This window comes from Archocentrus centrarchus, chromosome 22 (genome assembly GCF_007364275.1).
Source record: "Archocentrus centrarchus isolate MPI-CPG fArcCen1 chromosome 22, fArcCen1, whole genome shotgun sequence".
In the NCBI taxonomy this organism is placed as follows: Eukaryota; Metazoa; Chordata; class Actinopteri; order Cichliformes; family Cichlidae; genus Archocentrus; species Archocentrus centrarchus.
The window spans coordinates 20,728,563-20,741,405 of record NC_044367.1 but is presented as its reverse complement, the minus strand read 5'-3'; the positions used below and the strand labels follow the sequence as shown (position 1 = coordinate 20,741,405).

Here is a 12,843-nt window from a genome sequence, read left to right as displayed (position 1 = left end):
CGTGGTTTCTGTCATCTTTATGCAAAGCTCTCCTGGCTCCAGCTTTATAATTACTGCTCAGATATGATAACGTTACTAGTCAAACTCTTGGCAATGAAGGAAAAAAGAGAATTTACCAAATGTCAGAATATTCTTTTCAGTAAAGAAGACATCTTGTGATTTGAATTCAAATCCACAACAGCGAAAAAAAAAAAAAAAAAAAAAATATAATATATATTTTTCACTCACTCTTTCAGGATAACCCTATCGGGTCTCTGAAATCAATCAGTTCCACTCTGCCTGGATCACTAAGCTGCCATCGTGATTTAAGATCCTGCCAATCACACTCAGACCATCCAAAATGTTCACTCAAACTCTAGTGGTTTCATCACAGATCAGCTGGTCCCTCACACCTGCCCTTTCATCTGTCCTAAACGGGGAACTGATTTTCTCCCTCAGTTCTCTCATTTTCCTCTCTGATACAGTGATGGACATTGAAGGAGCTCCAGCCTCGCCTAGTTAACAGTCAGCTTGCGTTTAGTGACAGAGAAGATGAAATGAAAAGCACTTGATTGTCTCGAGGCATTTTTCTGCAGTGTCTGGTTGAGAGGCTGCAGAGCTCAGTCCTCAAAACCAGGTCAAAAAGTGCCACGAAAGTGGAGGCTGGTTTATTTTTGCACAGCTCACGGCAACTTCCTGCTCTGTGATGTCCACAGTGCCAAGACTGGCAGGTCGGCATATGGGAAGACAGACTTTAGCAACAAATCAAGAGAGCGATTGAGGTCAAGTAGGAAGAAAAATGATTGTTCACACCCCAATTTCTGTTGCTGATTTATACATTTTGAATGGTTTAAGTAACAGCTAAACTGTTCACATGACAGCAAAATGATAGGCTAAAAGACTGAGGCTAAAACTACATGTCTAAGGCAAATATATAATCTGCTTTCTTCATCCATGTGCTCTTCAGATGGTTTTGCAACTTTGCAAAGTGGGAAGCCATTTTCCAAATCTGGCATGCTTGTGTGCTTGAAAGTCAGAACATGGATGCTACAAAGAATAGCAGAATTTATGAATAAGAGCTTTAACAGAGCTTTGACATTTGTTTCCAATATATTAGTTTAGATGACTTATCAGGATTACTGCTAATAAATGACCTTTCCAAAAAAAAAAGTAAAAAGAAAAAAATCGGTTGACAAATATTATGAATTATGCTAACAAAAATTCCATATGTAACATGTGAATATCCCATTAATCAAAACAATTTCATATCATTAACCAACATTTACCTTTGCTTGCCATGTTTCAGCCTACGTAAAAAACACAGCTCAGCATGTTGTGCATCAAAATTTCTTCCTTCTTCCTGAGATGTTCCGGTCATTCATATGAGTTTTTCCAGTTGAGAACTTATTCCAATTCTACCACATGAATGAAGGATAAAAATAATAGACATGTTCCTGCTCTTTGGTGGTTTGTAAATAGTCAGATAGACACACTAAGGTTAGCAAAGAAACACACTCACTTCTCTATGTGGACATAGTTTATAAATGTTGCCAGTGCTCTGCTGATTAAATAACTGCAGAGCTCCAAACCTCCTCTGGCATTAACATCAGCACAAAAACTGTGGGCCAGGAGCTTCACAGCATGGGTTACCGTGGCTGAGCAGCTGCATGCAAGCCTTACCTTACCAAGTACAATGCCAAGTGTTGGATGGAGTGGTGTAAAGCACACTAGTACTGGACTGGAAACGTGTTCTATGGAGTGACAAATCACACTTCTCTATGTGGCAGCCTCATGAATGAGTCTAGGTTTGGTAAAAGCCAGGAGAACATTACCTGCTTGACTGCATTGTACAGGGAAATCAGCTTATCAAGATATTTTGGCCTATTCTATGCTTTCAATTTTGTAGGAACATTTCTGGCAAGGCCTTTTTCTTTTCAAGCATGACTGTGCCCCAGTGCACAGAGCAGGTCCATAAAAGCATGGCTGAATGAGTTTGGTGTGGAAGAAATTGACTGGCCGGCGCAGATTCCTGACCTCAACCCCATCCGGCATCTTTGGGATGAAGGAGAACAGAGACTGCGAGCCAGGCACTCTCGTTCAGCGTCAATGTCTGACCTCACAAATGCTCTTCTGGATGAAAGGGCAAAAATCCCCACAGACACAGTCCAAAATCATTTTGAAATATTTCCCAGAAACAGTTATAGCTGCAAAGGAAGGGCCAACTCCATATGTGTATCCTACGAAAACATCACTGTATATGTAGGGCTTCTTAATGGATCTTGTAAATATAATACATGGTATATCATGTATTGCTGGTGGTATCTGAAGGAAATATTTTACTTTACCCATTTGTTACATTTTTATTCTAGTGATTTTGTTTTTTAAATCAGCAAAGCATCAGTTGTATGCAACATGATGGGATTTTCAGCATTTCTAAAATGACTGATGAGAAACATTTAGTGATAGCTTAAAATGCATGACATTTACATAGCATCTTCTTGCATTTGCATTTTCATTGCTTTTAAAGGAGAATATATTTCACTGTCATAGCATGATTCATGGTACTGTGATTTTAGTTCTGGCTGATACCCTCAGAGAGAATATGGCTCTCTAAAAGTTTCAGCTGAATCCTCCACTTACATTAATGCAATGCAACTTTAAGCTGGCCCTGGGGATAAAATACATCTTGTTCAGGGACAGTGGAAATAAAAGAATCATGCAACATTAGACTGAAGAAGAGGATGGTGGAATGTTTTGGGATGAGCTTCAAGGGTTTGTTGAGGTAGTGGGGGGGGGGGGTTAGGATGTCCCTGCTATTTGGGAGTACTAATCATCTTAGTAATTAAGCCAAGTGGGAACACGTGCATAGCATGAATAATTCACCACCAGCTCCGGGGCCATTCTGCATGTTTCATTTTCTCTCCGCGGCCGAGTGAACTAGCCAATCTGTCACAGGAAAGCGCGAATGTGAGAGAGGCGTCAGAGCCAGTTTGGATTAAAGCACCCACTAGGAAGTGGGAAGTGCAAGGACAGTAGGAGGAAGGTATAATGTCACTGCAAAGCTCTTAAAGTCGCACAAGTAGAAAAGTAAAAGCACTCAACTCCATGCTAATTAAAAACACACATGCACGCAAAATGTTCCATCACTATCACTGCAAAGATAGCATTTGAGTTCCCATAACCTACTTTCAAAAAGCTGCGTTACCTCTCAGTGAAATGCTGTGCTCTCTGGGTTAAGTACTTTCTTCATGTTCTTTAAACACTCTCTTTATGCACACTTAATCCTGTGTGTAATACACAATCATTTTTTGGCTATATGCTGTAAACATAAGTTTATAACATAAGCTGACATAAGCTGACAGGAAGGTCAACATCTGGTTGACGAAGACACAAAACAAGTAAACAAAAATAAATAATACATTCCCCCCACCCCCCCACAGCCTCCAGATGAAAGAATGTGAAAATTAATGCAATTTTACACAGCTTGATTACTGATTGTGCGTTTCTCTACAGAGACCCTAACCGGAGACTCTAACATGAAAGGTTGTGGTTGTTTACATGAGCTGCCGCAGTCCTCGGAGAACACAGTTTGTAATATTCAGCAGGCGACTTGACGATATTTTGTGTCATGGGAACCCTTTGTTGTTAAAAAATTAAGCTTTTACATGTTGGAAGAGTTAAGAGTTGGCACAGATTGTGTTTCTCCTCTGTGTTTAACAAGATCCCGTACGACACTGTCTTCCACAAGGGGAACTTTAGTGGCTGGTGCATTATTCATCGTTTAAGTCATCAATAATGCACAAGGAGTCATTAACTATCCACACACATACAAAAAAGACAGATAAAACTCCAGTAATTAGAGGAGGGGTTTTGAAAGTTGCCACAGTTTCTCCATGTGAGAAACCGAGTCCTCGTGTGAAGGACCCCTGGGACAGCACCGCAGGAAATGGGGCAGAAGTGATCTATTCTTATTAGTGAGGCAGACGTCTGCTGGATGATCAAGAGGCTTACTTGCTGGTCTAATTGAAAATGTCAAATAGATAAAACTGTCCAGAAAGGACATACTGTAATGACTGGAAATCCTGTACTTTTTTACTAACACGTGCTGGCAAGTGTTTGGATGGTGTACTCTTACTGGTCAAAATGTTGGCGATCGCCATCTTGGCTACGTAGGGGAACTGGAGGGACCACCAACTAATTTTTCAACAAACAGAAGTATACACTAAGTAACTAACCAACAGCAGAATTATATCCATCCATCCATCCATCCATTCTCTTCCGCTTGTCCGCGGCTGGGTCGCGGGGTCAGGAGCCTAAGCAGAGAAGGCCAGGCTTTCGTCTCCCCAGCCACCTCCTTCAGCTCATCCGGAGGGACCCCAAGGCGTTCCCAGGCCAGCCGAGAGATATAATCTCCCCAGCATGTCCTGGGTCTACTCCGGGGCCTCCTCCCGGTGGGACGTGCCCGGAACATCTCACCCAAGAGGCGGCCAGGAGGCATCCTAATCAGATGCCTGAGCCACCTCAACTGGCTCCTTTCGATGTGGAGGAGCAGCGGCTCTACTCTGAGCCCCTCCCGGATGGCCGCACTCCTCACCTTATCTCTAAGGGAAATGTGCTGTAGTGTTGGTTGGTGTTCATGCATTTTGAATTGTTGTCTACAGAGTAGAAGGATGCAGTATTAGAGGTACAGTTTACAACTTGTAGAGTGAGCGACTCAATAAGTTGCAAACATTCACCAAAAGCAGCGCACAACTTTCCGTACTCAGTTCTCTGTTAGTAAGCACTACGCCATGTACATAGCAGAGTATTCATACGCCGAAGAATGTGCATGAGGAAGAAGGAAAGTGTTTTTTAAAGTGTGCTTTAATCTCTTCATTAAAGAGGGCATATTGCCTAAGGTGGTGTCTATTAGGTAAATAGACTAGTACTTATATAAGTGCCTTTGAGCACTCAAAGCGCTTTCTACTACTATCCACCCAGTCACACACATATATTCATACAGCGCTTTGTTTCATTGATAAACACATTCACACTCTGATGGATGCATCAGGGGCAATTTGGGATTTAGTATCTTGCCCAAGGATATTTTGACACGCAGACTGAAGGAGCCAGAGATCAGTAGATGACCCACTGTACCACCTGCGCCACAGCCACACCTATGTTTCTGAGGTGTATTCATTCATTTATCTGATATAAGGAGTTCATTAAAAAAAAATACATATATATGTGTCACTGAAGGATCTGAACATTGGTAATGTAAACTTGTAAATGTTCTTATTAAATTAATTGTTCAGCTACATCCACACTTCAAGCTAATTAGACAAGACTTCAAGAACAGACTGATGATGATTGCATTAGTGCCACTTCAAGGTTTGCCACTTTATGGTCAGGACAATGACGTTGATGATACTGGTGATAAATCTGGGAGTGACGCTGATAAAAACAAGGTCAGCACACGCTTTAACTTGTGCTGCCCACATTTCAGTTTGAGCTCACTTTTTTCAGTGTCCTTATTTAATAATGTGGGCTGACTGTTTCAGAGCAGCCAGATGTAGCGGCGAAATGACACTGTGGATTTTCTAGGCATTTATCTCTCTCCAGTTCCACGCCTGGAGCAAGCTAAAATATTCAGACAGTCTGTGTTCTCACCCAGAGAAGTTATATAAAAATATGTCAGTGTTTTCTGTGCGAATTCAACTCATTTACCTCACTGATGAGACCTTCAGCACTGCTCTGCCGCTCCTTCCTGCTCGTTCTCTGCTTCACTTCCTCTCTTTGGGGTGTTTGGGGTCATTCTGTCGCTCCCATTTTGCTGCTCTTTATCTCCCTCTTTCATTAACATTTACACAGATAATCTCTTTACATGGCAGCTTGAGGGGTAAATATCTGTCCCTTTAATGGAGCAGCATCAACATAAACGTCTTTGAGACATCGACGCTTACGCCCACTGTGAAAATTCATTTTCTGTAGACCTCAGGCCTGACTTTACCCTCTGTCTCATCTCATCTATTAGTGCTTTCTTAAACAATTGAGCGACCATGTATTTTATCTACACAGAGTCACTTATAATAGAGACATATTTAAGGGTATAGTGAGCCGTATCACTACCGGGTGTTGGATTATAAACGATTTGTCATTACCAAATACACTTACACTCATTGGGCACTATATTAGGTACACCTGTTCAACTGCTCATTAACACAAATCTCTAATCAGCCAATCACATGGCAGCAACTCAGTGCATTTAGGCATGTAGGCATAGTCAAGATAACCTGCTGAAGTTCAAAGTGAATATCAGAATGGGGGAAGAAAGGTGATTTAAGGGACCTTAAATGTGCCATGGCTGTTGGTGCCAGATGGGCTGGTCTGAGTATTTCAGAAATTGCTGATCTGCTGGGATTTTCCCACACAACCATCTCGAGGGCTTTATAGAGAATGGTCAGAAAAAGAGAAAATAGCCAGTGAGCAGCAGTTCTCTGTGTGAAAATGCCTTGTTGATGCCAGAGGTCAGAGAAGAATGCAAGACTGCTTTGAGCTTGTAGGAAGGCCACAGTAACTCAAATAACCACTCATTATTTAAGCATCTATGAATGCATAACATGCCAAACTTTGAAGCAGATGGACTACAGCAGCAGAAGACCACACTGGGTGCCACTCCTGTCAGCCAAGAGCAGAAAATTGAGGCTACAATTCACAAATCTCACCAAAACTGGACAAAAGAAGACTGAAAAAACATTGCCTGGTCTGATGAGTCTCAATTTCTGATACAACATTCAAACTGTAGGGTCAGAATTTGGCATAAACAACATGAAAGCATGGATCCATCCTGGCTTTTTATAAACAGTTCATGCTGCTGCTGGGGGTGTAATGAAGTGGGGGATATTTTCTTGACACACTTTGGGTTCCTTAGTACTAACTGAGCACCATTCAAACACCACAGCCTACCCGAGTGTTGTTTCTGACCATTTCAATTGCTTCATGATCATAGTGTACCCATCTTGTGATGGCTGCTTCTAGCTGGATAACATGCAATGCCAAAAAGCTCAAATCACCACAAACTGGTTTCTTGAACATGACAGTGAGTTCACTGTACTCAAATGGCCTCCACGATCACCAGATCTCAATCCAATGGTGCACCTTTAGGACTTACCTTGTTGAATCTATTCCATAGAGAATTAAGGGAGTTCTGAAGGCAAAAGAGGCTCCAACGCAATACTAGCAAGGTGTGCCTAATAAAGTGTTCAACAATGTGGAACACATTTGGGCTGAAACATTTTCTAATAATTAACTATAAGCATGACACATTCTTCTCATTACTAATTAAATTCAGTAATGGACAGTTTTCTTTCTTCTCTTTGTGTGGCTGTCCTGACAGTCACTGTAATTACTATCAGCAGACAGTGGTTAAAGAAGAAGAGGACAAATAATCTGCTTCCTCTGTCTGACTTTTCAAGGCTTTTCGTTTACTCCCGCTGAGTTTAATGGAAGCTACAGGTAGCTCATCGAGAAATCATCAAGAAATTACACCAGCATCAAGACTCAAACAAGACTTTAAAATTTGTCCCAGCAACGTGACCTGCTCTGTTTGTCCTCATTAGCTTGCTTTCGGGGCCACCTTGAATGAGAGCTTGTAGCTCATCGGTCTGTGTTGACTTAGTGTCGGCTTGTGTTAGGCCTGTTTTTTCTTAAAAGGAGTAAAGATAAAAGGTAGCACATGTGCACACCCTCAGATTCTGGGTTCAGACCTCTTGATTTATCTCTCCTCTTGTAGCAGGAAAAAAAAAAAAAACTGCAGCAATCTGTTACTTATTTTCTGCACACTCATGCACAAACACACACGCATGCACCTAATACATTCAGTTTGATTAATCACCTTTGACTGTCACTAAACACACTGAGGTGGCAGAGCGTGACGTGGAGTGCATTAAGTGACCTGTTATGACATCCATGAAGAGTTTTTTTTTTTTTTTTTTTTGCTGTCACCACATAAAACCTTCTCATACAAATCTTAAGAGGCAGACATATGCTGGACGAGTCACTCTCTGCAGCTCATCATCATATTTCTGCTCATTTTTGAAGACTATTGTGGATTAGAGTGTCCAAAAAGGGAGCTTGGAGATAAATCACGCTGTATTTTATTGCCTGTGAGACTAGAAGAGAAGCCAAGAATGCGTGTGATGAAATGCAGTAAAGGAACATGTAGAGCGCAAGTAATGATCTGAAGCAGCATTCATTTTAGTACACAGCAGAAGGAGGAGGGGAACAGTGCAAAGCATCTGGGATGGATTCCTTATGTGGTCCAGTATCTTAGAGACCTTTGCGGCTTTGTACTACAGGATTTGGCTGCTATGGCAGCAGGTAGTTCAAGGCTTTTACCAAAAGGAGAGAAAATGTTACAGAAAGCTAGAGAGAGCACAATTTTTCCTCAGAAAGACAAGAAAAAAAAAATCCCGCTGAAAAATAGAACAGATCTTATTAAATGATATCACCAGATTTCCAGCTCTGAAGTGTAAATGCTGCAGGTGTGGATTCAACATCCTTAGTGTGGCACTTTGTGCATCAGCATTAGACAGCAAAGATGAAAAATGCCCCAGCCCAGTCACAAAAGCGCACAGATCAAACAACCAAAAGCTTTGATCAATTTAAGTATGAAGGGAAAAGCAAAATGTTTATGGGCATTTTTAAGGTGGAATAAGTATATGAATGAGCAGAACATGCTTTTTGAATACTGGCTGGTTTTTCTATGGCTACAACAAAATCCTTAAAGCTCAACTAGTTTTCTTGAGGTCTGCAACTGTGCTGGTTTGATTCACTTTCATTAACTCTACTTTTCAGAAGCTCCTTCAGTTTCCCTTTGCAATGTAACTCTAACTTACTATATACACATTTTACGTTTATAATAATGAATACTGGCTCATAAATCTATATCTGCAGTTTGGCATTGGCCTGAAAAATCCAGTTTTGGTCAGGCTCTGTGTCACACTAAATAACAAATAGCAAATAAGCTGAAATAGGCTGATATTACTAATCATTACATAGAATGTTTGTATGCGTGTAATTTAACTGTAAATATATATCAGGATATGAAAAATCTTCTCATTTTTTCCTCCCGTGAACATTGTGAGGAACACCCCGAAGCTCCCAAAGATGACCATCCTCAACTCTGCCAACTCTGAGGTTTGAGCCATCTGTCACAGCTCTGTGGGCAGCAGCTTCAGATGATAGATCAGAAATAACCAGGTACCATGATGCAGTCAAAAAAAAAAAAAAAAAAAAGCCATCGGCTGGATATTGGCACTAAAATACCTGGTACCATGCATTGATTAGTTTCTAAAAATACTCTTTTTCAATTTTAGATGCAAGAAAGATTGCATAGAACAGATTGGCAACTTTCAACCCCATCTGATATTTCCAGCAATTTTACAGTTGTCTCATGCATCTGAAGTGACATGCTATCTCCCTAGAGGGGATAATTGGACTGGGGCCCTGTTGAATTGCTCTTCTGGAAACATAAAACCAGTTTTATGCATGTAAATGAAAAGGACAGTCTGTTTACAGGGAGATAGTGATGTACTTGTGTTGCTTGTGCACCAGCACACAAGGCATTCACTAGTTTTTTGGCTTTATAATGGAAACCAGGAGACACCATCGCTACACATCACTCTCCCTGTGTGTATGTGGGTGTGTGTGTGGGTGGGTGCATGTGAGTTATATCTAGCTCTACATGCGCCTTCTTCATTGAAAGCTGGAGTGGAGGTGAGGGTTGCTGGTGCAGAGGCGTAGATAATCTCAGTTCTGCCTCCCCTGCCCACAACAACTCAGCTTCCAAAATAGCTTTTCAATCCATACTACAGGCCTGCATCTGCTGACTCTTAATAAAGCATAGCTCCAGCGTTAGCCATGCCTAATGATCTCCAGGGCGCCTGTGAGGTGTCAAAGCACAGACGGAATTTGTTGTTGGAATCTCGTGAGACAGATGGTCAAGAGCTGAAATCACAGTACCACTTAAGTTTATCATATATGAGAAACGTACTGCAGTCAGAACAGCAGTTTCTGACTGCTCAGTCCGAAATTGAAATTCAAAAAGAACGGCTGCCTTTCGGGTTTGCGTATCGAAGACAGTGTTTGGAAAAAAGACAGTGCCACATGAAGCTGGACTGTGTCAGGCACTGACATGCATCCTCCTACTATGTATCGTTAAGAACTCATTTAAATCCGGAGCGACAGAATGAATATTCCCATAGCTACTGGATGCTAAACAGAGCTGACACGACAGCGCAAATTATTTTCAACACGGACTTGTTGCTCAGCTCAGAGGATCGTAAATCATTGCACAGAAGCCACATATAAGAGCACACACAGAAAAAGACGCACTTTTAAGCGGCAAACAAAAATGTTGCACCTTGATCTGTTTTACGCACGTACCTTGTGCAGTTTCCACATTGCGCCCAAAGCTTTGACTTCGTGCGTGCCGTGTTTTCCTTCTTCCAAACACTGATAACATACTGGCATCTTGCACTGTACACAGTACATGCTGAGATTCTCCAGTTCGTGCTCTGTGCAAGTGGAAATTTTGCGTGGACTGGCGCGGCGACTTATCCGCCCCTGCGCCGGCGGCACCAGGCGATGCTTGGCGAGAGGACCGCGGGGAGGATGGCAGCGCAGGCGGCACGGGTCACAGTAGAAGACGTCGCACTGCTCGCACATCACGGTGGCCTCCTTGGGACTCTTCTCGCAGAGCTGACATTTGAGAGCGGCCGCTTTGCTCTGCTGATACCTGTCCACCACCCCCTCCAGCACCCTGTTCTTGGGGAATCCGCGGAGTCCCCTGTCGTCCAGGATGAGGCTGCGGTGACACTGCGGACAAGTGATGCAAGAGTTACGAGGGATCGGAGTTAAGGAGCCGGGGTGCGGTAGAAGGTGCTGCTGCTGTTGCGGTTGAGGCTGAGGGACACTCGGGGGGAAAACCCGAACCCCGTTTGGTGATTTTTGGCAAGGGGTGGTCGGAGCGCTCACGAAGCCCCCGTAGGAACCGTAGCCACTGTCCGCCTCACTATACAAACTCATTTTATCCAAATCCAGATAATCATAATCTGAGACGCCGGACCCAGAGGCTCGGCTGCTCTGTGGAGACTCGGCGTCGGGGGTCTGGACAAGAATATTCCGAGCACAGGCTAAGCAAATGTTGTGTGAGCACGGCAGTATGATGGGCTCCCGGTAAAATGAGCCGCAAACAGGGCATTTTAACTCTTCCTCCATTTCATCCATTGCTGCTCCTGAGAGGTGAGAGATTCCTCTGTGGTGTGCAAACAGAAACAGGAGAAGTTTCAGCAGAGCCTCGGCTTATTAGACTGCTCTCTGTCTGCGCGTAAACGAGGATCCAGTCGCGTCCTGCTGCTATAACTGCAAGTGCAACCTTGACCAAATGAAAGGCATCAGTGAAGAGGAGGCAGACTAACACTGCTCACCAATAGGCGCGCAGCGTCAGCTCCGACTAGATTACTATTGGGTAACCAGTGGATTCCAAACAACCATTGGACAACTGAGCTGTCGGCGTGAAGGTCCGTTAATGCGCTTTACAGCGGTATACACAGCAGACACTAATGTGTTTAGACGTCAGTGAATGTACAGGCTAATTGTTCAGGGGATTAAAAGGAAATCAATATAATAAAGAATAAAATGATAAACACAAATTGAACGTACAGCATTAGAGGAACTCAACATCCCTACTTTATATGCTCAAATTTGAGAACCAAACCAAAGAAAATATTGTCAGAAAATGTTCACTTAAGCCGATTAGTCTTGTGTTTAAATTTGCTTTATAAGTATTCAGAGTATTTACTTAATAAAGAATAGCAGTGCCACGATAGAAAAAAAAGCAAAATGTATTTAAGTAAAATGATGATGATGTTACCATGTGGGATTATTACTGAAGCATTCATGCATAGCCAACATTTTAATATTGCAGCCACATTTAACTTCTTTCTGTACTGCAGTGTAGTTTAATTTGTCACAATTATAAACTCAACAGAATATTTACAGGCATCTGTAAATATTCATACACAGCTGGAGTGTTTCATACAGTATAACCTTAGAAAAGTTGGAACCACATTTTCCCTCAGTAATAACAATTATTTAATTTAATTCACAAATTATTAACAGATTTTTCCAAAATGTCATAATTAATATCCTGTATTTAGCTCTCTGTAGCTGCTGCGCAGTATAAACCTCCAGAATCTGGACTGTTTGCTGTTTGAAAAGCTCCTCCTTTCAGCCGCAGAGGGGGCAAAGATCACCCGTGAAGCTGAGTGAAAACGTGGAAACCGACACCTTGTGAGTTAAGATAAAGCAGCAGCTCTCCACTGCACTCCAAAGTGTTTTTTTTCCTGAGTATCCAGAGCTTCTTCATTTCTCTGGCCAAATACCTCTGTCACTTCTGAGACATCCATGGCAACATGAGCACCCAGTCTTCAGTGAAGCTGTTGATAGGGAAATGAATCGGAATAATCCTGTTTAAAGGAATACTTGTTTCTCAGAGGCTCAGAGGGCAACGTGAGGCCACTTAGTGTGATCATATTAGCACTGAGCTTTTGAACATCACTTTTGCAACACTACCAAAGAGTTATTGGAGTTTTGCCAGAGCTTCCTGTGCTGTTAATGTTTCTGCTCATTATCTTCTCAGATTCGTGAAAATATACAACAAATGGTGAGTTTATCCTTGTAAATACATCCCTGGATTAAACCAAATACAGTGTTTATTCAAACCAAATGTTTGTGACAAGTCCATTAGCTATTTTTGGATGCATGCTTGCTGACTCCTCCGGCATGATGGCATTCTTCTCTGAGTAATCGCCTCAGTTGGGG

At 42.2% G+C, this 12,843-nt stretch overlaps 1 protein-coding gene across 2 annotated transcripts in view; it reads right to left on the bottom strand.

The window, feature by feature from the left end:
• The window catches only part of trim9 (tripartite motif containing 9), a 38,400-nt gene extending 27,058 nt beyond the window's left edge, over positions 1-11,342 (bottom strand). The window contains exon 1 of one of the 2 annotated variants that reach the window (XM_030719426.1): positions 10,405-11,342. In XM_030719426.1, coding sequence (XP_030575286.1) covers positions 10,405-11,247 — 843 coding nt within the window. In that variant the 5' untranslated portion in view covers positions 11,248-11,342. The remainder of the gene's footprint in view (positions 1-10,404) is intronic. The other variant, XM_030719427.1, reaches the window with a different exon arrangement.
• Positions 11,343-12,843: the final 1,501 nt, after the last annotated feature.